At 43.5% G+C, this 26,587-nt stretch overlaps 1 protein-coding gene across 1 annotated transcript in view; it reads left to right on the top strand.

The window, feature by feature from the left end:
* Nucleotides 1-2,314: 2,314 nt before the first annotated feature.
* LOC129783143 (dehydrogenase/reductase SDR family member 12-like) overlaps nt 2,315-26,587 on the top strand; it is a 40,108-nt gene continuing 15,835 nt past the window's right edge. Inside the window, exons 1-2 of the mRNA XM_055792944.1 lie at nt 2,315-2,376; nt 2,794-2,927. Coding sequence (XP_055648919.1) covers nt 2,321-2,376; nt 2,794-2,927 — 190 coding nt within the window. The 5' untranslated portion in view covers nt 2,315-2,320. The remainder of the gene's footprint in view (nt 2,377-2,793; nt 2,928-26,587) is intronic.

Raw genomic sequence — 26,587 nt, 5'->3', positions numbered from 1 at the left:
TTGTCTGTGCTAAGCCATAGTCTCAGTGCTTAAGAAATAAACAGAGTAAACACAGAAGTGACAAGGGAATAAAGCACAACCTGGCTTATTGCATTTATTCACAGGAACTTCCACAGGGTGGTGTTTTGGGTTTTTTTTTGTTTGGGGTTTGCTTATGTTTTTCAGACTGAAACCATATTTCCTCTAAAGAATGCAGCTAATTCTGTGGCATAAGCAACCGTGGAACATTACTGTTCTCCTGACAGCACGCTGAGATGCACCAAGGGTTACAAAGCCTAAGGTGAGACATTCTCTAACTAGCATAAAAACATGGGACAACACTTCAGTTTTCTGCCTTGATATTCATAACAGCAGGCATGCCCACATAATTCTCTGGTTTTCCTCTGCTGTGTATTCTCTCTGAGCCAGGGTCTGAGAATAACCAGACAGATTTGTACAGGGTGTGGGGGATAGGGAGAAGCTTAAGGGCACGGAGGGCAAGGGATTGAAAGTAGGAAGAGAGGACATTATCTCAGCCTGTAAGCAGGACTTGCACAAGCCTAACATCCACTCAGTTCACAGTAAGTGTGATTATCTAACATCATTATAGCAGTCTAGGCTGTACAGTTTTGGTTCCTAATTGCATGTTGTAGGTGATGATCACAAAACTATTTCCATATAGCTCACAATTATATACTTAGAGGCATCATAGTATGCATCTGTAGTTCAGGCTGCCATTCATCTGCCATTATAGGAAATAATATTCTGCCACTCACACTCTTGCCAAGCTGTTCCTTTCTGGGCCAGAAGTCTCAATTTCAAGCATCAGAATCAGGATGAATTGTTTAGGAACACTTCAGTCAAAATGTCCCAGCCATTTCCAAGAACAAAGTCAGTTAAAACTGACTGAGGTTTTGAATAAATACTTTCAACTGTTTTAACATGAACAAGCATTTTGAGATTTCATGCACTGGTATGACATTTAGCTGGATGGTCTCTGAATGGAAGAAAACATCACTGTCTCTTTTTTTCCCTCTGAAAACTCTTATTTCACCCACGATACCTAGTACAAACAGATAGTGCTGGGTTCAAAAGTTTTAAATTCACTGTGGGAAGTACCTTTTGTGCAAGCCTAATACACAAGGTGCTGAAAAAATTGAACGCTTTAGTACAAGGCCTTTGCCAGAGCAAAGAGATTTAGAAAGAGAAGCATCAGGCTATCATACAGGGTCAAAAAAAGAAAGAATATTCCCATTCCTCCACGATCTCTCCTATTGAAACCCGGTAACTTAAGCTCTTGAAAACTTAAGAGGGGTTCCCCAAAGTAGCTTCTCTGAGTGTGGCCCTGCACACCACATAAAATACGTGAATTTCTCTAATTCACACACGGAATTTTGTGAGTGCATAGTCCTTTAATGTATTTAAAGACATAACTACAATGACAATTTCCTTATGGCTAACATGGGTCATCCAGATGTGCAATTCCAAGTGATTCTCTTAGGCTTCATAGCTCCAATGCACATACCAGAGGAACTGAAAACACATTTTAAGTTTCACTACCCCTACTGCAATGGCCGCTTGTGTACAGGCATCCCATAACCCATCAGCAGGAGCCGGGAATTTCACAGGCTTCTTTCTTACATAAACTGCTACTTGGTGTGGCACAACACAGCTGTTGCTGTTTCTGCAGGAGCATCCCTGGGACAGCTTTCCAGAGCAGGGGATGCAGGCCCAGGTCCTGCAGAGCGCTCCCCATTCCCAAAATGACACCCCATTTCCAGCCTCGGCTCGGCTAGCACTGTCGCTGTGGCTGGCACTGGCGCCTGTGGCCGGCAGGTGCCCAGGGAAACTCTCCTCCCCTCTGCCACCGCCGCCACCGGGCGCCGCGGCCGGAGACTGCGGCACCCGCCGAAGCACCCCAGGGCTGGCTGGAGGCACCCAGGCCGGCGGCTGGAAGCGGCCCCCTTCCCTCACCGCCTGACGAGGGAGGGGGGGAACGGAAAGAATAAGAAAAAAACAACCCGCAAACTGCTGCGGGGGAGGAAGAGAGGCACAACTCCCCGCCACAGACATGCACTACCCGCCCTAGCCCTCGCACCCTCAGGCGGGCGGGCAGCCCGTAACGGCGGCGGCCACCGCGGGCAGGGTCGCCCCGGGCCGTTACCTAACGGCAGGCAGGTAGACGGGCAGGCAGGTAGGCGGGCGGGCGGGCCAGGCCACCCCGGGCCGTTACCTAACGGCGGACGGGCAGAGCAGGGCAGGGCTAGGCCGGGCTGGGCCGGGCCGGGCGCCTTATGTAAGGGCAGGGGCGGGGCGGCGTTGCTGTGGCGGCAGCGGCGCCATGTCCTGGTGCCGCAGTGCCGTGTGGTTCGTGAAGGGGCTGCGGGAATACACGAGGTACAGGCGGCGGGGTGGGCGCTGTGGACAGGCTGGGGCCGTTTCTGGGCGTTCGGTTTCTGTGTATTTTTAATGGCAGCCTCCCCCGCTCCGCCTGAGCGGACCGATGTCAGCGTCTTCCCTGTGGGAGCTGCCCGCGCAGGCACCTGCCCCGGGGCTACAGCCGGGCCGGCTCCCGCCTCTCAGGGCTTGGCCCGTGTGGCCTGTGGCGAGCAAAGTCCTTCAGCTGTCGCTATGTCACTCGCTGCAGTGTCACTGGTGCTATACCTGGCCTCTCCCTCGAGCACGGGGGATAACGGGGAGGAGGGGGTGTTTAGCCCACGCGGAGCTGTGAGGGAAGAACGCTTCTCAACTGCCCCCTGTGTTTTTTGGAAGTACTCTCTTCTAGTTTCTCACAGGTGTCTCTGATTTATTCAGGACCAGCTATGAGTCTGCTTCCAAGCACTTCAATCCAGCTGATGTGGAGGTGGACGTGGCTGGGAGATCCTTTCTGGTCACTGGTGCCAACAGTGGCATTGGCAAGGCCACAGCCAAAGAGATAGCGAGGAGAGGTGAGCCGGGCAGGCGTGAGGAGCCATGAGGGGTCCATACGGAGAAGATGGAAGGGATCAGGTCTGCCCTTCCAGCACAAGCGCAAAGATGCAGCTCCCGGGGATGAGTGGTCAGGCGTGTTATTTTTCAAGTTTAAGTATGATCAGTGCTGTGAAAACTGGAGTAATGAAACCACATTAGTGGAGACAATCTGCAAAGTGTTTCTCAAGTGCAGGTTTACTGAAACTATCTGGCCCTTGTGGTGGTGCTGGTGGATAGAGGTCTACTTATGGCTGATGTGGTACAAGTAGCAGCCTGGCTAAATTTGAACAGTTTTGAAGAAGTTACGATTGTATCATATGATGAAAGAAAACAATTGGCTTTGCTAAGCTGAGATGGACGGGTATAAAAGAAGCTACACTTGATCCAAGTGATAATAACCTGGAGCTTGTGCCCTTTAACTGGTTAAAAGCAACCATTTTTTTTCTGTTGCTTTCTGTAAGCAAGGAGATGGTATGAACTGGAACTAGCTGCTGGTGAAGGATAAACCTAATCACTTTCAGAGTTGGCACAATAATACTTCTTGTGATAGGAGTTTTGGCATGTAGGATGGAAGGGAGGAGCTTGCAGCTCTTTGCTCTCTTTGCCTGCCTAGGTTTCATAACTATCTTATGAAGTAAAGTGGTGACTCAGTTAAACTGATTCAAAATTATTAGCATGAAAGAGCCTTTGAGTTAAAGATCCCCATCAGTGCTAGTAGCCAGTATAAGATTGATTTCAGGTTCCCACCACTGCCATTATGTATAATAGCCTTATCTAAGTATTGCTTTGTCTGGAGACTATTTTGCTCATAAACAGATATGACTGCCAGGTTTTGAAAGCTGTCAAGATGACTGGATCTGCATAGGATTTGGTCACCATGTCTGGTATTTGGAGCCCAAAGAACAACCTTGGGTTCAGACTGCTTGGCTAAACCTTGTGTTTGTGTTGCTGTGTATATGAAGTTAAAATGACCTAAAAGAGTCATCCTGATCCTGTCCTTGAACTTGTCGCTCTGAAACACAATGTCAGTTGTTGGGGCCCTAGTTTCTAGTTGAGTCTCTTCAAGTACACTATGACAAGAAATAAGGAATTCAGACTTGGCAAAAGAATAACAAAGCTATGTTGGCTTTACCTTTAAGTACTTCATATTTTTGTAAATAATGATGATAACTTCTTTAGCCTGACTTCAGCTTTTCTCTGAATTGGTGTCTTATGGGTATTACAGATTTGGGCTTTCCCATATGTCTTCTGAACTGCATTTCCAGTTTGACACAGTCTTCTCCCAGCCACTCTGACAATTCCCACGTGTTGTTTAAGTTCAAATAACACCAATCTTTACTACGGAAAATATATTCAAATCCCTTTCCTAGCCTATAGGTCACACCAAAATTTCCCCCTCTCCTTAACATCAAGAAAAATGTTCATATTCAAAGCCCTTAGAACCCAAATATTTCCACTGAAGATTTTTCAGTGTAGACTATGAGAATGTTCCTGATCAGCTTGAAGGCCAGCTGCTTCTTCCATGTGTCTAATTTGTACACATTACTTGTGCTGTACCCTGTGTCTTGGGAAGAGCTCCTTAAACATCTGCAAGTGTACATCCTTAACTGCCTTAAGATCTGTAACTAAAGCCCTCCTTTGCAGTGAAGCCTGCAGTCACTGTGAGAATGGCCAAAGAAGCAAGCATTGGATGCTGCCCCTTCTGATTGCCTTTTGTCTTGCTTATGAAATCTGTTCTCCCTGGGTCAAAGACTTTCATTCTGATCTGGAAATACTCAGTGGCTGTCTGTGCATGGTTCCTTCCATGTATAGTATATGTGTAACACAAAATGAAGACAAAACTGTATTAAATGCTGGCTAGTGTAATTTGTATGATTATCCCAGATTCGGGAGTTTCCCCCTGCTGCCTGCAGTTATGCACTTCGTAAAAGTAACTCAGTCAACTCTGGCAGTGCAGTGGAGGAGTCAGACCCTGTTAGAAAATTTCAAAAGAACCTTGAAACTTGTTGGCTGCATTAGCTGCATGCCAAATATACTTGCAATGGTGGTCCTCAGTGGAAAAACCTCTCTTGTAGACAGAAAATTTCATTATCAGACCCCACTCTGGGCTGTGCAGTGTGACTGCTCTATTCCGAAGGTAGACTTAGTGTCTTGCATTTGGGTTCCAGGTGTTAGAAGAGTGACCCAGCACCATTGTTTCTATTATCAATCCTTTGGGATTATATTGCTTGAGCCTTCTAGTGATGCACTGCTAGCAACCCCTAAAACACCCTTAAAAATGGGTATAAGTAGAGTGCGGGTATTCCTGTGACCGAGAGTAACACATTGCTTGTGATGATCAGAGAATACAAAGCATAAAAATTAAAAAGAATTATGCCTACCTGTACGTTGGTCCCCTTCTTGAAGGGTGTCTTTAAGGTAGCTAAGTTATAAGGTCATGATAAGTATCCAGGCCTTTGAGAGGAGCCTTGCCCGGCATGTTCCTTTCATAGAAAAGATGGCTGGAAGGGACCTCTAGAGGTCATCTTGTCCAGCATCTCACCTGAAGCAAGACTGTTGCCAACACTAGATCAAACCAGCCATTGCTTTGCCTTGCTGGATCTTGAAACCTGCAAGGATGGAAATTCTGCATCTTTTTTTCTTGATACCTGACCTGAACCTCCTAAGCTGCAATTTGTGGCCATTTCCTGAAAACTGGTATGCAATCACAAGAGGTTTTTTGTTTCATTTGGATTGTATCGGAAACTAACCCCAAACAAGAACTGCAAATTGCACATTGCTTCCCGGCCTTCCTTCTTTGTTGATGCCTTCCCCCAAACATAGTAATTATAAAATGCGTTTCTTGTCGAAATCCACCAGGTGGCACGGTTCATCTGGTTTGCCGAAATAAGGAACGGGCAGAGGTTGCCATAGGAGAAATAGTGACAGAAACCGGCAATCACGTGAGGTTTTTTTCAGTCTTTTGTTTACTCTTAGGAAGATTAATATTAAAGACCTCAGAGGCCTTGAGATACTTAGTCTGTTTTGTCATTTTGCTGTTGTGTTTTCAATAGTAGTTTCATACGGACATGGAAACGTCTAGTAGCTTATCACCCACTTGGTTTGAAGTGATTTAATTTCACTAGGTGATGTTTTCTATGATTAATAACATCACCAGCAGCACGCTGTTTTACTTAATGTTTGTTGCTGATATGTTTTGTGATGTCCTACTTACTATTCCTAACTATGTGGCCGAGGCTTTGAAAAGTTAATGCACTGCAACACTCTTACAACAACATTTATGAGTCTCAGAGTCTCAGCACTGGAGTTGAAGGTTTTATGTGTTTGAATAACACACTCTTGATTTGCTAAGGTTGGCTGCTCTGTGAAGTTCTGTGTGTGGTCCTAGTTCCATGCTTTACATACTTTCCCATCTTTTTTTTTTTTTTTTTTTTTAATTTCTCTTCCCTTCTGTTACATATTCTTTTTGCTTCTGCATATATCACTGTACAGTATCCCCCTGTAGCTGTCACTTTTGCTTTTACTAATTGTTCAGGAGGGTATGCTTATGGAGAAGTGCAGTCATTGTCTTTCTATCTTTGTGTTTTGGCTAGGATAGAGTTAATTTTTTTCATAGCAGCTCCTATAGTGGTATGTTTTGGATTTGTGACCAAAACCTGTGTTTTAGTTGCTGAACAGTGCTCGCACAGCATCAATACCTTTTCTGGTTCTCATGCTGCCCCACCAGCGAGTAGCTGGGGATGCACAAAAAGTTGGGAAGGGACATACTGGGACAACTGACCCCAACTGCCCAAAGGGATATCCTATACCATATGATGTCATGCTCAGCAATAAAAGCTGGAGGAAGGGGGGGACATTCGCTGTTACGCTGTTTGACTTTCCAAATCACTGTTGCATGTCATGAAGGCCTGCTTTCCTGGGGATTGCTAAACACTTGCCTGACAATGAAGTCAGGCAAACAAAACTAAGGATTTTTCTTTTTTATTTTGCTTTGTTTGCACACACAGCTGTACTTCACTTATTAGCCTGTCTTTATTTAACCCACAAATTTTGACAGTTTTATCCTTTCAATTCTCTCCCCCCATCTCATTGGGAGGGAAGTGAGCGAGCAGTTGTATGGGGCTTAGCTGCCTACTGAGGTTAACTCACAACGCTTGGATGGAGACCTATCTTAATTTTAAATAGTGACTTGGCTCTTGAACACAGTGGTTTGATTCCAGTAATAGTTTTTAACGTGAATCAAAATTTCTGAAGACTTAATGGTTAGAGATACCATATTGACTAAATTTCTGCTCTTTGGTTTCAGCTCCCTAGTGTGACATAACCAGCATTACACTTCAGTTCTTTAATGGAGGTGAGTTAGATCAGTCCTTATGTAGAAAATAATACTTTCTAGCTGTCTGTAACTGTGTAATCCCATGGCTATAGTAAGATTATCTGTGTTACTGTCTTTTCTAACTGCAGTCAGACAGCCTGGGAAGAAGGGTAAGTTTGATGACCTCTGAAGGTCCCTTCATGTTCTATTTTTTGTCATTTGGTGAAACTTGAGGCAAATAATGTTCTTCCTCTAAAAGCAGCACAATTACTGCATTCCCACTCTTGGTATGCTGCAAATCTGTAGTTTCTCTAGTCTTGGAAGAGTTTGGGAGCACTGCAGAACTTGTGTGAGACCCTGGGGACAGGGTACTTGTACAAAAAGCAGCGTTTGGTGAAGTGTTAGACAAGTTGAAAAGAGACCCTGTGGGACATGTGACTGTATTGGGAAGAGTCATTTTAATAAGGAGTCCACTAGAACATCCCTCTTTATAAGTACTCATTCAGAAGCAATCCAGGGAGATAATAAAGTACCATATCTGCAACTTGACAAGCTCTATCCAGGCTTAACTTGCTCTTCCTTGAGCTGTTAACTTGATCATCTGGACAGAGATCCTGTTGTAGCATATACCAAAGATTTTTTCCATCTTCCACAGCAACACCAGCTGGAGTTTGGTGCTGAAATGGAGTTGTTATTTGGCAGGCAGGTGCACCTAGACCTAGGAACCGGGAAGTTGCCCTAATCTGTTAAAGTAGACCTAATCACAGAGATTAGGTCTCACTTTGAAAATGGCTTTGCTACCTTAAGGATTTTCATAGGGAACAGGCCTGTGCATCCTTTTTCTGAGCCAATGTGACAGTCTTCAGCAGACAATTATTGATTTAGGTGTTTTTCAGTCTCTGAAATCATTTGTAATATTGAACATCTGTCCCAAAAAGTTCAGTTCTTCTGTACTACTACATAGTGGTAGTAGCTTTAAAAGTAGAAAGCTTTTAGAGAGGTATCCAGTTAGAAACAGTAGAGCAATGTTAGGTTTTTGGTCAGAAATTAACATTACCATGAGAAAATTCTGACATAACTCAACTTAAGAAGCTGAAATCCAACGGTTAGAGAGGAAGAGTCATGCGTTTCTTATCTTCAGGGAAGCAGAATTATAGGCAGGGAATAATGTCTTATAATTTTCTCAGCTTCTTTGCTCATCTTATTTGCTTGTATGATGAGTATTTAAAGAAACAACTTGGAAAGAGTGGAGGCCCTTTAATGATTATTTGTTGTTTTGCATGAGAACACTTCCTCTGCATAATTATTTTAAAATTGCCTTTTCCTGGGTTACTTCATAAGACTGTCTGTGGTATGTCTTTGAGACTAAGTGCTATCTAGGAGAAGAGTAGGAGTTGACATGCCTTTTGTATGCCTATGATAAATGCCACTGTGCTTGTACTAGGTAGGTAGAACACAAATCTGCAAAAAGCAAGAGAATTGCTTGTAACAAACAGTAAAAGGTTTGTGATGTTTTGGAGAGAGGCGATATTTCTAGCTTTAGTAGTTTAGAAAATTATAAATTTGCTCTATGTCAAGCTTTTCCTTTTTTTGTTCTATTGCATCCACGTTCCTGGTCATAAGTATGTCAAAACATTGCAAGACTGTTGTGACATGGGGTGGCTAACAAGGACTTGGCAGTTAATGCAGCAGTTAGCACGGAAGGGGTTGCAGAAGGCACCCAACACTGAGACAGCTGGAGTGGGTGCAGTGATGCACCTGGAAGCGTGCTCTCCTGCCCTGGTTGGAGCAGCTGTGCCTGGCACATGGGAGGCTGGCCCAGACAGAGCTCCAGAGGAATGATGTGGTAGATATTGGGCTGCAGGGAGTCACTGGTACTTCTCCCTGAGCCTGGGGTGGAGCATGACGGTGGCCTTATCGGTTGGGTTCTGCTGTTGAGGTGCTGGGCTTCTGGGTGAAGCAATGGCAGGAGATGAGCAGGCTGCATAACCATAGGGAACAGAAACAGGATATTGACAAGGTCTTTGCAGAGAGTAGAAGAGCACAAACCCCAACATTGCACAGAAGAAGGGACAGCTAGAAACTGTGCTTGAATAAGCAGTGGATAGAGACTCCCAAGATGGGGAGGAATGGAAGCTTGTGACTGCTGGCAACACAAGGCAGGCTTGTTATCTGCCAGCTAATGTGCATTTATAGGTATAGTGTCATGGTAACAGATAAGGAAGAACAAGCTCTGTCAGGGGAAGTGTGGAGACAGATGAGCCTGAACTGTTGTCAGCACTGGAAGTGGTGGATGATAATGGCTGGAGGCTCCCTCCCTGGGGGGGTTGGAGGCACCCATCTGCAGTCTTGGCTCGATGTCTGGAGAGGTTTGTCACTTGCTAGGGACTCACATCCATGGTGTTGTGGAGAGTCGTCTGAGGCTCATTTGGACCTCTGGCCAGTATCTCTTGTTGCCCAACCACATGGGCACCCATGACATTGTGAGGGGTGACCCTGAGTTAATCAAGAGTGCCTTATAGAGGATGAAGGGCATGGGGGCCCAAGTAATGCTCTCCTAAATCCTTCCAGTGAAAGCAAAGGGCTTGTGCAGAAGCACAGACACCCTGAAGGTGCAGCTGGTGTCACTTTTGTTTTGGCCTTTATGACCTCTTTGACCTTCTCTGAGAAATGAGCATTGCTGAGCAGGAATGACAAAGTGGAGCAAGAGTATCTTTGCCAACAGGTCTGCTAAGCTAGTGAGGAGGGCTTTAAAGTGGTTTCACTGGGGGATAGTGACCAAGCCTTCTGAGCAAGCTCCCAAATTCATCTTGCTGGTCTCCTTTGTGGCACAGCAAATACTCCTTTTCAAGGGGAAGTGTTGTAAACTGTTTCACTGCAAATTTATTTTTTTTCCTCCCACCATTTCACCAGTGGGAGTCAAAATTTCAGGCCGTGTAGAGAATATACATTCTGATGGCAGAAAAAAGTAATATATAAGAGTCTGGCCCCTGTCACACAGTCATAGACGCAGGTAGTACAGCTGTATGTCCAGCACTGCCTTCTAGGTGTACTCATAGCTCCCTGCAGACTCGTAGCTCATCTGATCTGAGGTGCGTGTGAGAGAATGGCTGCGGCTTGAGTTTCCATCATGTCAGTACAGAAGCACGAGTTTATATACACTTTCAGAAGCTGCGCGTTTTAAACAGATTGGTTCTTGAAGCTAAGCCTTGCATACTAGGCAATCCCCGATTGGTGGTTAACTACCAGCAATTAACAGCAAGGTGTTACCTTTCCTTGGCGCCATCCCTCTCCCACTCCCCTGTGCTCTGTAAACATGCCTCATCATGTTAATTGTTGTCTAGACAAGCTCGAGCACATTCCCCTCAGCTAACTGATTGCCACGCATGGTCCTAGTTTCCAGCCCGCTCCTGCATCTCCCCCTTCCTGTTGCACAAAAAGAACCTTTGAAACCGAACGAGTAAAAACAAGGTATAAGTAATAGAACAAATAAAAAAAGCAACTAAGACATATTATCAGTGTCAAAATAACCCACTGTCTCTGTTCCGTACAATTTTACAATTTCCCCTTTTTGTTTTTGAACAGCTAGTACCAGGTTTGCCATGTTCTGCAGGGCCCTTGCAAACAGGACAGCAACCAAGGTAACAGCAAACAAACAATACTGCCAATTGAGTGAATGGATGCCAAAAAGGCTGACATTTTCTCAGATTTTGATAACATGTTGCTGCAATGGGGCGCCTAAAATCCACGCAGCACATACCATCAAAATCCTCACAGCCATGTCCTTGAACCAATAACAAAAGCCGTGGCAATTTTGACTCACATTCTTAACTGCCTACCAAACAAGGTGATTTAACTCTTTAATGCTTTCCCTGCTGTTACTCTGGATAAGAGAAGAACCGCTGCGACACGTTCCCATCATAGCCTCCTACTACATTAGCATCTACAGAAAGACAATTATCGACATTCAAAGTGTAAACAATATCAGCTTCTTTTGGATTAACATTATACATAGGTGGAAGGGCACACCAAACAAGAACTGGTTCAGTCAAAAAGTTCGAAACATCGCATGCCTTCTCTGAACATCCCTCTGGGGTCATTCCCTTCATTCCCTCTCTTTTTTTATGCAAAGAGAAACACTTTTACCATAACAGAGAAGCCCCTATTTACATCTCTGAGCCCGGACACAAACCGCAGCTGTATGCTCCACCAGGCTCAGGGCAGAAATCGTTCATGTAGTTACATAGCTATATATCACTACACGCATGCAGACACCTATTAAACACTAGATAACCATGTTTATCTTTCCTAGTCTCCTTCACAATACCCAGCTGTTCTCTCATCTCTTGTTAGGTCAAATATTCTCCAGCTTCCTCTCCTATATCTCTCTTCAGACATTCTCTATCCTCCTCTTTTTTGCTTGTTAATTGCGACAAGGCAAAGGTTGTGTGTAGCTGGGTGACCATGACCTGATTTATGTTACAATCAACTAAACACTGAATACAGGAAAAAAAAGGTATGGGAGACATAAGGCAAACATCACTAAGGTGGTTAAAGATAATTATAATAAATCCTGTAATACTTTTGAGTCATGCCCCAAAGTTTCCCAGCCGTGAGAAGAGACCAAAGGCATCCCGCCCCTGGCTCTGTTGCAGATCTTTGTTTTAAGGCTTTTGAGTTTTGTATACTTTTGTAAATTAATTCACAGTGGTCACTCAGATTCACGTAACACATCCTATCAAAGCCTTCACACTTGTGTCCCTGTGCTAATAATAAAAATCAATAGCAACTCGGTTCTGTAGCAACATATGATGGACAGAATCAACATCTGTTAATAAGCCAGAAAAAAAGAACAGTATTTGTAGTATTACTTTGTTTAGCAAGCTAGCAGCCTAATTTACTAAGCAAGTTAAGAGCGTGTACTATTCTTACAGAAGAGATTAGAGAAGCAAAAATCTGTTATGCTGCATTCCAGAACTCAGCCTGAGAATTACAGTCTGCTGTGAGTTCTGCGTTACAATCATTTGACACATGTTGGGGTTGCGATTGTGAAAGTTGCCCGTTTACAATTTTCATTGGCATTATCACAGCTAGTTGTTTTAAAAGCAACCCTTGAGCTTCCTGATGTTCGACTTGTTGCAAAATATTCTGAAGCCAATCAATAAAGTTAGTATAAGACTCTCTAGGACCCTGCAAGACTGTGGCAAGACTCCCGCATCCGGACTGCCTTAATAGCCATCTCATTCATTTGCAAACAGTTGTCCCTGGGATACCTTGCCTGAGTCACAGAATCGGCACAGTTAATTGCTCCAGCCAACTGCTCATAGTTAACAGCAATTCCCCGATTAAGGTTTTCAGTCAAGGCCACTACACATAGCTCACAGAAATCAGATAACCACATCATAGACTGTATCAGTTAGTACCATACAAAGCAGTAACTTCCAATCATGCAGTGTGAGTGTATAAGGCTCTGCCATCACTTCAAGAAGGGACATAGCAAATGTATTATGAATCCTCCCTTCCCGCACTGCTTTGCTTAACCCTTTAACAGCCTCGTATTGCACAGGCTGCCACTCTGCAGGTTGATTTGTCTGACAAAATACTGAACATGCCCTAGCGACTCCCAAAACCCATCACTTAAGTGTTTCCCACTTGCATTCCTGCCACCAATCCCTCAGACTCCCTTTCACCCTCCCCCAAAAATACAATCAATGCATCAGGAGAGACGAGGGGGTGGGGAAAAGGTCTAGCTCCTTTTCCAGATCTATAGGACCTGGATCAAAAGGTTTATCAGTGTCAATAAAATCATTGTCTGAGTTGTCCTGTTCCCGTGCTTGCTCCTGTGTTGTGAGGGTCGCTGCAATCAGTGACAGAAGCTTTGGGGGCAGAGGAGGTGTGGACGGAATCACCATCGCTGAAGGTGTCTTGAGAAGAGTCGCGCTGTCGGTGGAATTTACAGCCTCCTCTAGTTCAGTGCTTACACTGTTGGCGGAATTTACAGCTTCCTCTGGTTTAGCACCGATAGTAGAATTAGTCCACACTTGGCAAAGAGTAGTCAGAATTTGCCACCAAGGTGCTAAATGCATTCCCGACACGGAGCTCCCCTCTGCGGCAGCATCATACAATTGGCTGCTGTATGTACACACTTTCATTCTTTCAAAGTCTCTAAAGTTTCTTGGCTGCTCACCTGTCTCGATGAATACAGGTGTTATCCTCGGGGTTTAGGTTGTCCGCCTGGTCCAGACAGCAAGACGATCGTTCAGCCAAGCCGTCTCCTCCGGAACGCAGCCCTCTTCCACGAGCTGTCTTTTTTATCGACCAGTTCCGTCCCTAATCTTCCAAGGCTTCGGGACACCACCATAGGGGTCACCATTTGAGGAGACTGAGGCACGGACTCCCTGATCTGACTAGAAGACCCTTCATGAGTTCATATATGTCTCTTTCTGGGGACGAAACCTGATTCCCCATTACAGATTTCCCACAGCTCACCTCTCAACTCCGGAGGGATTTCAGGCTGGCTCCTGCTTCCTTTCAGCAGATCATTCAAAGTTCTGTGGGATTCGCTGCATGTCGCTCAGATAGGCGATTCGAGAGCCCTTCACGTCAGATCCTTAAACGCATCACATCGGGGTCACCAATTTGCTGCGAATGAAGAGACGGGACGCAGCTTGATGCAAGCAAATGTCAATTTATTGTACAGAAGCACGCGGTTTTATACACTTTCAGAAGCTGCGCGTTTTAAACAGATTGGTTCTTGAAGCTAAGCCTTGCATACTAGGCAATCCCCGATTGGTGGTTAACTACCAGCAATTAACAGCAAGGTGTTACCTTTCCTTGGCGCCATCCCTCTCCCACTCCCCTGTGCTCTGCAAACATGCCTCATCATGTTAATTGTTGTCTAGACAAGCTCGAGCACATTCCCCTCAGCTAACTGATTGCCACGCGTGGTCCTAGTTTCCAGCCCGCTCCTGCAAGTAATTCAAAGTAGCCTGCTGTTTTCCACAGGCACTCAGACCTGTGCAAGAAATGGGCCATAGTCCAGGAGAACTGTTCAGACAGAAACATCGTGCTCCCAGTTGCTGTGTGTCCTAGAGGGCTCTCAGTTCCTCCTCCGTCGTGGATACAGCTGCTGAAGAACAGGCACTAGGAAACGTGGTGGCCTCAAGGCTGAGCATCTCTGTTTACAGAGTATCTGCTTGAGGCAAGGACACACTTTTTGCAGAATCCCCCTGGAGTAGTGGCAGTTCTTGTTTTGTGGGGAAAAAAGGTCTTTGTTTCTGGTAGAATCCTGAAGGTCCTTTCAGAGGAGGGGCATGATCATCAAGATACTCAATGCTTAATGCTTTCATTGCAAGGCACGTCACTGTTGATCATCACCTTTTCCTCCATGCACCTTTGTGTTCACTTTTGGTCTTTTTAAACAATTTAGAAAACCAAAACCAAAGCAAAACTCAAAAAACCCTGTATGGTTTAAACACAGTGATAATTAAGAATTAATCACATTTTATATGCTTTACCATTTTTAACTAAGCTCTGTGGGAGGAAGTCTCTCCTTTAACAGGCAAAAATTATTTTTGTGTCAAGGAAGCATACTAGAATGCTGAAGTCTTGATTTTTGGTTCACAGGTCCAAAGCCAGATTTTAGTGACTAAATATTCTTTATTGGCAGCGCCGGGTGTACGGGGGATCCTTCCACCAATCGTACACACCCGGAGGGGCAGATTACCTTATATTTATATAATGAAACAATGAATATTCAATTAACGCCTATACATATTCATCACCTGAACCCGCCTACCCTTGCTTCATATGCTAATTAGCTCATCAGTCTTTTATGCTTGCGCAGATTCCTCAAAAATTGTGGGCCGGGGTCTTTAGAATGTGGGCAGTGGTCTATGGGAGGAAGGCCGTAGGTCTTCCTCATGGTGTACTTTTCACCTTAGGTCTCAAAAGTGATGAGTTGGCAGACTTGTAGAAATCTTTCCCAGTGTTTTTTGCAGTACCCCTCATTATTCTACTCAAGGGCATCCTGCTGTCCCGTTATCTCCTTGGTAGGGCAGATTGCTTTGCAAACAGGGAGGACAGCTCGCCTTGCAGAGATTTGCAACTTCCTTGCCAAAACAGTCTATATAATCTTTCAGACATTTTAACCCTTTTGTCGCTATACAATTACAGGCTCATTTATGCATTACAATGAATACTGGTTTATGAATACAAACTTGACCATATTATTTAAAGCTTATTTACATCATTCCCCCCTTTTCTCGATACAAGCAAATTCCTTTGCTATTTTATCTTTCAAAAGTACAATATAATAAGCATTTGAACAGAATACACACAAGTACTATTAAAACAATCAACAACACTATGGCAGCTAACACCTGTTTTAACCATTGTACTTTAGGTAACCAGGAAGTTAAAGTTGTCCAAAGATTTTCAAAACCCCAGGACACGTCATCCTCACTTATTTCATGTAATACCTTGGTTTGTTTCCATATTTCCTCTAAGTCAGTGGAAACTCTTCCACTTTGGTCCACGTATACGCAACAACTAGTGTTTATAACTGTACACACTCCCCCTCGATCAGCTAACAGCAAATCCAAGGTCATTCTATTTTGTAATACCACTTGTGAGAGGCTGGATATTTCCTCTTGTTGGGCTTTCAATGCATCAATTGTTCTGTTTTCTAATTTCTCTATTATCGCAGATATATTGATAATGTTTTTTTCCAATTCACTCACTCCTAACCAGGGAACAAACCACTGAGCAAAACTATGAAATGCAGTAGGCCTCTCTATTATAGGATTTGTGTTTTCTCGTCTAATCCTCTTAATATGATTTCTTAAGTATCCTTGTGAGAATGAATCATGTACTGTCATATTAGGAACTACTGCCCCCAAGGTGCAGGTTCCCTTCCAATTCTTAGGTAAGACCTTTCGAGCTGTATCATTGCACAGCCAGTACCATCCTTTTCCTTCAGGCGCTGGCCAAGCAGTAGAGCTAACAGACAGTGAAGTACCGATGTCTAAAGTGTTATTACAAAAGGACTGGCTTCCTACATACATTACGGGATTACAATCCACAATTCCCATTCCTTTAGGTGGATTACACCTTTGTACACAAGTATAATACGATTCATGTACCGCAGGACTACTTATTTCTAACTTCAAAATTTCATTGTCCTTGACATTCCAGGAGGTATTTTCCCATAAATTTGTTAACGATACGTTCCTGGGTAAAGGAATTCCTATGAGGGATATTCCCTTGTTCCCATGTTCTGGCATATGAGTACATATCCAGCAATTTGTTTTATTCAAAACCTGGGAAATTCCTTGTATCAGGGACAAATGAGTATTTTGATCCCATGACGTTAAACACAGACCGGGTAACCAACTTACTACAATCACAATTTGGAGAACCGCATTTTGGTGGATCCTATTGGAGTAATGATCCATGGTTTTTCAGGAGCTTTCTTCACTCTTGAATAGTGGATCCAAGCCGCTTGTTCTTTAATCTTGATAGCAGTATGCGTGGTCAACAACACCTGGTATGGTCCATCCCATTTCTCTTCCAGAGGTTGCCCTGCGAAGATTTTTATATATACATAGTCCCCAGGTTTAAAGATGTGTACTGGTTGATCTAGTCCTCTAGCCCTAGTTCCTAAAATCAATTTGTGCACTTTATTTAACTGTTTCTGAAGTGCAATCATATACATATACAAATATTCTGATCCTAGTTGTGTCAAATCTTCTCCTTTAAATGAAGATTGATATGGCCTCCCATACAAAATCTCAAAAGGGCTTAAATTTTCTTTTGTCCGTGGTTTCACCCTAATTCTGAGTAGTGCCAAAGGAAGAGATTGAGGCCATGATAAATTGGCTTCTTGTCCAATTTTAGCTATTTGTTGTTTAATTAAATGGTTCATTTTTTCTACTTGCCCGCTTGCCTGTGGCCTGTAGGGAGTGTGCAATTGCCAATCTATTCTCAAAATTTTACTTATCTGTTGTACTATTTGGGCACAAAAATGAGAACCCCTATCAGAAGACATTGTGGCCAGGATTCCAAAGCGTAGTATTATTTCATTGAGCAAAGCCACTTCCCTTGCTTTATTTGTTCGGCAGGGAAAGGCTTCTGGCCATCCCGAGAATGTGTCAGTTAACACCAACAAATAGCGATACCCCCCTTTTCTAGGGAGTTCTGAAAAGTCAATTTGCCACTGTTGCCCTGGATAATTCCCTTTACCAATTATTCCGAATTTTACTTTATTCTTGGTATTGGGATTATTGTGTAGACAAATACTACATTGCTGAGTTACTTGTTTTATAGTGGTATATAAATTCCGTCCCACTAATATCCGATTCAAGCTTTTATATAATGTGTCAGCACCCCAATGTGTTTTATTGTGTTCTGTAAGAACTGTGGGCCATATTAAATTGGAGGGTAATACTATGCGGTTATCTTTCAAATATACCCATTCATTTGGTTTCTTTTTACCTTTCAGATCTTCAATCAATTTTAAGTCTTCTTTCGTATAATTTGGCTTTTGGTTTACGTCTATAGCTTGGATTTTACTGTCTGGTATTAAAGACAATACCTTTACGTCGGTTAATTCAGCTACCCGCTTAGCCTCTTGATCTGCCAATCGATTTCCTATCTCAAAATCAGCATTCCCTTTCTGGTGTCCCCGACAATGCATAATAGCTACTTTTTCCGGTTGTTTCACAGCTTCTAGTAATTGTAAGATTTCTTCAGCATGCTTTATTTGTTTTCCTTGAGCGGTCAGCAGTCCTCGTTCTTTCCAGATTGCTCCATGAGCATGTACCACACCGAATGCATACTTAGAGTCTGTCCAAATATTTATTTTCTTTCCTGCTGCCAATTCCAATGCCCGTGTAAGAGCAATTATCTCTGCTTTCTGGGCAGACGTCCCAGGGGGTAATGGTTTGGACTCGATTACCTGTTTAGTGGTTGTAACGGCATACCCTGCCTTACGTTGCCCTTGTTTCACAAAGCTGCTTCCATCAGTATACCAGGATTCGTCAGCATCTTCTAAAGGTTCCTCCTTAAGATCAGGTTGGCTCGAATACACAGTTTCCATCGTTTCTATACAATCATGTATCACTGGTTCATCCAGAGTTCCGCTGAGGAAGGAAGCTGGGTTTACAGCATTAGTGACAATTTCCACATCATCTTGTTCCACTAATATTGCCTGATATTTTAAAAATCTCTGCAGTGAGAGCCAATGGTTTCCTTTTTGTTCCAAAACTGCTGAGACTGTATGGGAGACTAACACTGTCATTCTCTGTCCCATCGTAAACTTTCGAGCTTCCTGTATATTAATAACAACCACGGCAACAGCCCGAAGACATCCGGGCCATCCTCTGCTTACTTCATCCAACTGTTTAGAGAAGTAAGCTACTGCTCGTTTATAGGGACCCAGTTTTTGTGCTAGTACTCCCAAAGCTATCCCTTGTCTCTCATGAGAGAATAACCAAAAGGGTTTAGAGAGATCCGGCAATCCCAAGGCCGGAGCCTGCATCAGTTCTTGTTTAAGTTGTTTAAAAGCCTTTTGCGCTTCTCCAGTCCAGACTAACTTGGACTGATCGTTCTTTACCAATTCATACAGAGGTTTCACCACCAGTCCATAGTTATAAATCCAAAGACGGCACCAACCTGTCATTCCCAGAAAAGTTCGTAGTTCCTTTACCGTTTGGGGTTCTGGAGTTCGACAAATAACCTCCTTACGTTCGGTTCCCAGTTCTCGTTGTCCTCCTGAGATTTCAAATCCCAGATAAGTCACACGTTGCTGAACCAGTTGGGCTTTCTGTTGGGAAACTCGATACCCATTTAAACCCAGAAAATTAAGGAGACTTATAGTCCATCGAATGCAACTCTTTTTAGTCTCAGTAGCTATTAAGAGATCGTCTACATATTGTAACAAAATCCCCTCGGTGTCTGGAGGCGTCCAAGTTTCGAGTTCCTTGGCTAATTGATTTCCAAAAATAGTGGGGCTATTTTTAAACCCTTGAGGTAATACTGTCCACGTAAGCTGCGTCTTTCTGCCTGAGTCAGGGTTTTCCCATTCAAAGGCAAATAACTTTTGACTTTCCATGGCTAAGGCTAAGCAGAAAAAGGCATCTTTTTGTTGCAGAATGGATGAAAGAGAACGGCCACAGTTCCATAGAAGGACTGTGTGATACAGCTTTTGACATAAGTCTGGAGTGAACCAAGCTAGGCCACAGCGAGAAATTACCAGACTTGCTAGAAATGGAAAATTACCAGGCTTGCTAAAAATGGAAAATTACCAGGCTTGCTAATAAGGGAAGAGAGATAAGGTCATGCTGACCTTGTGCCTAATGTTGTAAATAACTTTGAGGAATTCGCGTAGACAAGAGAGGAAAAAAAAATATATGTAGTTAGCTATCCGCAGAAACCGCAAATAGGAGGACGTATGAAAGTGTAATCCTTTAGAGCTTAGCCAATCAGCAGATGATTTGTAGGCATAATTAACTGGAACTGTATATAAGACATAATCGCGCCGTAATAAATCGAAGCTTGCTTTATCACTCATATCGAGTCGGCTGCTTGCTTCCCCTCGCTCGTCAAAGTGGCGCCCGAACAGGGACCCCCAATCCCTGTTCTTCACCGGACAGCGAGGACGGAGAAGCACTGGTAGCAGCGACCAGAGAGCAGAAGATCGGCTGATGCTGGCATCGTACCCGATCCGTGCTTGAGCCCAGGATAATTAAAGAAGGGGTTCGCCATCCGTGAGCTGCTACCCAAGGGAAAAGGCTGCAACAAAGAGGACTTTAACGAGTGCACAATGGAAAAAGAGGTAGCGCTAGCACTTTTACAATGCTTTTTAAAAAAGCGGGGACTAGGCCCTTTAAAAGATCTGGCCGGGTTAATTGCATTAGGTAGAGCAAAAGGATATTTTGCAGATCCTGAGCATATGTTTGAAGTAGAAGAATGGCGTAATTATGGGGATTGTTTATGGGATTCAGTAATTGATGATGATAAAGCTGCTAAGAAATTAATGAAACCTTGGAGAGAAGTTATTAATTGTTTTAAAAGATATAAAGTTGAAAAACAAATGGCAGCAGCTGCTTCCAGCCGACTCGAACGGTCTGACCCGGCTGCTGGGCGTCTTACGGCAGGAGGTGATTATTTTACCCCCCCTGCCTCGGGAATCCCTGTTCCTGTTGTCCACCGACCCTCAGACCATCCTCCTCCCCCTCCACCTCTGGAGGAAAAAGCTTGTCCCTCGGCACCACCTCAAGTGGAGGTGCAGGGAGAATCACAAGAAAGCGAAACTGAGGAGGAGACAAGTGACAAAAATGAGAGGGCAGACGATGGGAAGTTAAAGTCTGATTCAGCTAATAGAACTTTTAAACCGCCTTGCCTTCACCCGCAGCCACGACTAATTCGAGTCGGTTGGGACAAAATAGTCCGAGAAGCGATGGAACAAAAAGACTTTGATGTCGTAGCTCAAATTAATCATCAAGCCTATCCAGTAATTTACACTGTTGATAATGCAGGAGTAATGACAGGAGAACATCATACTTTAGACTGGAAAATATTAAATCAGTTACGGAGTACAGTTAATGAGTCAGGTTTACATGGCGAACCTGCAAGACAAATGTTAAACTATATTTGGAGTAGCGGAATGCTTTGTCCAGAAGACATTAAAAATATAATGCGACTCATTTTGAAACAATCGCAACAGTTGTTATGGCAAGCCCATTGGCAGAAACTTTGTGAACTGTCTGTACATATGCCTCGCGCACCGAATGATCGTTTAGCGGGTTTAACAGTAGAACAATTGATGGGAACCGGGCCCTTTGCTTCTGTAGAAATGCAGATGCAATCTGGCCCAGATGTCTTATTAGAGTCTATGAGGCTAGCACGAGAAGCCTTACAAAAAGTCAAAACTACACCAGCTACTCCCTCATATATGTCAGTCAAACAAGGAAGGGATGAATCTTTTGCCTCTTTTGTAGATAGGGTTACAGATGCTATTAATCGTGCAGATATGGCTGAGTTTATGAAAGGACCTTTGTTAAGACAATGTGTGCTGGAAAATTGTAACTCTTATACAAAAGGCATTTTAGTTACTCTTCCTCTGGATGCCTCTATTGAAACCATGTTAGAGCGAATGAGCAGAGTTCCTGTAGGAGCCCAAGCTCTGTTAGTTGAAGCGCTTAGGGAGGTAGGGGACAATTTAGTTAAGGCTCAGCAGCAAGCATTTGCAGCCCTCGCTCCACTGAAACCTCCGGATGAACATCGAGACAGAATACACCATCGAAGGGACTATACATGTTTTCGTTGTGGACGTTCGGGTCATACGCGCCGGCAGCGTCAAGAACGCCAAGTATGGTGCCGAAACTGTCAAATGAATAATCATAATACCGCAGCTTGCCGGCGTTCGGGAAACGGGAAGCGGAGCGCCAGGAGTCGCGGTGCGCCGACCCCAATAGCGGCTCCAGCAACCTGCATGCCGATGACTGTCCGCAACCAGGTCCCCAACCAACAACCAACACCTCCCGCCTTCAACCAGCCACAAATTTATGACCAGCAACCCGAGGGAGCCTCGGATTGGATCTGGCAACAGCAATAGATATTACTCTACTTGATAACCGTCCGCAGAAAGTTGCCACAGGAATCAAAGGACCTATAATGATAAACGGACAACTTCATGGAGCTTTGCTGCTGGGTCGTTCTTCCAGTGGCCTCAAGGGACTCTTTGTTTTACCAGGACTTATTGATTGTGACTATAAAGGAGAAATTTTTATAGTTGTTCAAACAAGTTTTCCGCCTATATATATTCCTAAAGGTAGTCGCATTGCTCAATTAATACCACTCCAACACTTAACTCACCAAATGTCTGCAATCTCCAATCACGATCGCGGGACAGATGGTTTTGGGTCCACAGGAGGCTTAGCGATGTTGACTGTACCTATGAATCAACGACCACTCGCCCAAATTATTCTTGTACATGGGACTGATAAAAAACACCTGACTGCACTTTTGGACACTGGTGCCGATATCACAATCATCGCGCGTGGTCAGTGGCCTTCTTATTGGCCACTGCAACACGTCCCTGGAGGAGTTGAAGGAGTAGGGGGAATAGCGCCTGTTCAGCGCAGTCAACAAAGAATACAAATCATCATAGATGGAAAAACAGCGATACTACATGTTACTGTTATGCCCTTACCGAGTGGAGTGAATGCACTCATCGGAAGAGATGTGTTGAATCAATTAGGAGTAATACTTACCACAAATTCACCTTTTTAGGAACGGTCACTGTCAATTGGACTTTCCCGATTCCTTTGAAATGGCTAACGGAAGAGCCTGTTTGGATCGGACAGTGGCCGTTGAAAAAGGAAAGTCTGCAACAAGCACATTTGCTAGTTCAAGACCAGTTAACACAAGGTCATCTTAAACCGTCAACCAGTCCTTGGAATACACCGATATTTGTAATCCAGAAAAAATCAGGAAAATATCGGCTTTTACATGATCTACGAGCGGTGAATCAACAAATGCAAGCAATGGGAGCCTTACAACCGGGTCTTCCTAATCCTGCTATGTTGCCCACCGAATGGCATTTATTAATAATTGACTTAAAAGACTGCTTTTTTACAATTCAGCTACACCCCAATGACACTCAACGATTTGCATTTACATTGCCATCGGTTAACAGAGAGGGACCTGACCAGCGATTTGAATGGACTGTGTTACCACAAGGCATGAAAAATAGCCCTACCCTGTGTCAGCTATTTGTTGATGCTGCTCTCCAACCTATTCGAAAAGCATGGCCTCATGTTATTATTTACCATTATATGGATGATATTCTATTTGCTCAAAAACAGCCTTTCAGTGAACAACAGGAGACCTTTTCACAACGACAGTTAGAGATGCAAAATCTCGTCATAGCAACTGAAAAGGTCCAGCGTTCACCCGCATGGAAATATCTTGGCTGGAATATTACTCAGTCACAAGTGAGTCCACAAAAATTAACCATTTGTAAAGATCTGCATACCCTCAATGATGCTCAAAAGTTATTAGGTGACCTCCAATGACTACGCCCAGTAGCAGGCATCACCAATGATGAACTAGACGTGTTACGACCTTTATTAAAAGGAACAGATCCATCTAATCCTGTTATTGTTTCTAAGGATCAACAAGTTATGATTCAACAACTCAGTGAGCGGGTTGTAGAGCGTGCAGTAGATCGAATTGACCCTAATCTTCCTGTAGACCTCACTGTGTTAAACGGTCCCTCACACTTTATTGGTGCACTTACACAGTGCAAAAAGAAAAAGGGGGAGACTGTGAGAGTATTAGAGTGGATCTTTACCAAAATGCAGCCAAAGACTACCATCCAAGAAAAAACGCAAAATTTGGCAGAAATCATTCGAAAAGGAAGAACGCGAATTTTACAAATTACCGGAATGGAGCCAAATGTCGTGTATCTACCAATACACAGAGAAGACTTGGAGTGGTGGTTGCAGAATTCATCAGCTTTACAGTTAAGTTTATTAAGTGAAGCTCTGGAGATTAAAGTTGAGCCTTTAAAAGCACCTATATTAAAATGGATTAGTAATTATGACTGGTTAAAGCGTCCGAAACGAAGTGAGCGACCCTTAGCGGATGCTATCACAGTTTATACAGATGCAGGGAAACGCTCAAGAAAAGCAGCAGCAACATGGCACGAGAACAATCAATGGCACCACCAAATCCTTCCTGCGAAAGCAGGAGATTTGTTACAAACTTTAGAGCTAGCTGCTGTTGTATGGGTAGGTACCCAATGGATACATGCGAGGTTAAACATTGTAACGGACTCGATGTATGTTGCTGGAATCGTAAGCCGAATTGAAGATGCTCGCCTTAAAGAAGTGCAAAGTCAACGGCTGTTTGAACTCCTTAGGCAACTGTTGTCAGCAATACAGCAGCGCACGCAACCCTACTGCGTTATACATATTAGAAGTCATAAATGGTCTGAAGGTTTGGGGGAAGGGAATGCGTGCGCTGACCAGCTCGTGTCTGTAGCAGCTCCACTAAGCGAGTTTGTTAAAGCACGAGAATCACACAACACATTTCACCAAAACGCGCGGGGACTGCATCGACAATTTGACATTACAATGGAAGAAGCTAGAGGAATTGTACGAGCTTGTCCTACGTGCAGTCATCATGGACCGGGACTAGGTATCGGAGTGAACCCCAGAGGACTTAAAGCCAGAGAGTTGTGGCAAATGGATGTCACTCACGTTGCTGAATTTGGCAGATTAAAATATGTACACGTTACAATTGATACATATAGTAAATTTGTATGGGCTACAGCACAAACAGGGGAACGAGCACTCCATGTAATACGGCATTTAACAAGTTGTTTTGCTGTCATGGGAGTGCCACAGACAATAAAGACTGATAATGGCCCTGCTTATGTCGGTGAAAAAATGAGACGTTTTTGTCAAGCATGGGGAGTGCGACATATTACAGGTATTTCTCACTCTCCCACGGGACAAGCAATCATTGAAAGAACACATCAGACATTAAAGCAATATTTACAAAAGTTTGAGAAGATTACAGATGTACAAGAGAGACTTGTTAAAGTTCTTTTTGTGTTGAATCATCTATGTATATTTGCAGAACAGCAAGAATCACCCGCATGGTTACATGGGTATCTTAAAACATGTAAAGATGATGTTCCAATGTTTGTTATGTATAGGGATCCTTCAGCTGGTTTGTGGAAAGGGCCAGCAGAAGTAAAGTATGCTGGAAGAGGTTATATGTGTGTACTTACCCCCACAGGGCCGCAGTGGATCCCAGCAAAATGGACCAAAGCAGCAGTGACTGATGCTCCAGTAACCAATGTCAACTCGTGATTGATTTATTAATATTGTTTTAGCTATATTTTAAGCATAATGTTGAGAATTGTTGTGTTAATTAATTTTGTTGTCGTAGTTGTAGCTTTTGTGCCTAAATCATTGTTTGATTTGCGAGAAAATGTATGGGTAACTTTAAGTAGAGCTATTAACACAACCACGTTTTGTGCAAGTTTGTCAACCCCTAGCGTACCCTTTTTAACTTGTTTAGTAGGTGTGCCGTTAAATGACTCTGATTGGATCGCCCTTAACCAGTCTCTTAACCAGATGCCAAAAGTTACCATATTGGCTCGAGGTAATAATATGAGCAGCTTTTTTGAAAAATTTGATAACTGGGATGACAAACTCCCTATTGGTCCTAGCCCTCAAGAAATCGAACTAGTCGATTCACTAAATGCCTCTTATTGTGTATATTTGAATTCTTCCCGGTACCCTTGTGCTGGTGAAGCCTCTAACATGCCTTGTAGTACAACTGCTATCACTCCCGTATATCCAATTAAGAATCAGTTTAATTGGAGTGTTTGGTGTAACCATACCAGTCGAAATCTATCTAATCCTGCACCTGGAGTATTATATCCTAGGAAATTACCCCCTGGTTTGTTTTTTATTTGTGGTAATAGAGCATGGAATGGAATACCCTCAATGCCTGTAGGTGGTCCATGTACCATCGGTCGTCTGAGTTTAGCCTTACCACATTTTCATCCTAACAAATCAAATCCAGTGAGATGGAGAAGAGACACTTCCCAGATCCTTGGTAACCTGTGATGATAACGTTCAACTTTGGAACAAATGGGAGGTATTTTTTGCTTCGTTATTTATCCCAGGTGCCGCCGCTGCTCGGGCCCACAAAAATTTAGAAAAGCTGTCTTGTTGGGTGATTAAACAAGCCAACCTCACCAGCAGAGTTTTATCAGACCTAGCTGATAGTTTAACTTTTGTTCAACATGCTGTTTTGCAAAACCGCATGGCCATTGACTTTTTACTATTAGCACATGGACATGGCTGTGAAGATTTTGAAGGCATGTGTTGTATGGACCTTGAAGATAATTCAAGCTCCATACATAAAGAAATCAAACAATTGATGGAACATTCTCAAAAAATTCAACAAGATGTTGGATTTTTTGGCCTTGAAGGCTTAACAAATTGGCTTGGGATAGGAGGCTGGTTAAAAAGACTGTTGCAAAGTGTGTTGCTTATAGTAATAATTGTTATCATTGGATTTATATGTTTAAGCTGTGCTCTCTCTTGTATTCGAAAATTATTTGAGCGTGTAACTGGACCAGTTTTCCTTGTCCAAAAAGAAAAAGGGGGAATTGTTGCAGAATGGATGAAAGAGAACGGCCACGGTTCCATAGAAGGACTGTGTGATACAGCTTTTGACATAAGTCTGGAGTGAACCAAGCTAGGTCACAGCGAGAAATTACCAGACTTGCTAGAA

The sequence above is a fragment of the Falco peregrinus genome, chromosome W (assembly GCF_023634155.1).
Source record: "Falco peregrinus isolate bFalPer1 chromosome W, bFalPer1.pri, whole genome shotgun sequence".
Classification (NCBI taxonomy): Eukaryota; Metazoa; Chordata; class Aves; order Falconiformes; family Falconidae; genus Falco; species Falco peregrinus.
This window is presented reverse-complemented; position numbering and strand designations above follow the sequence as displayed.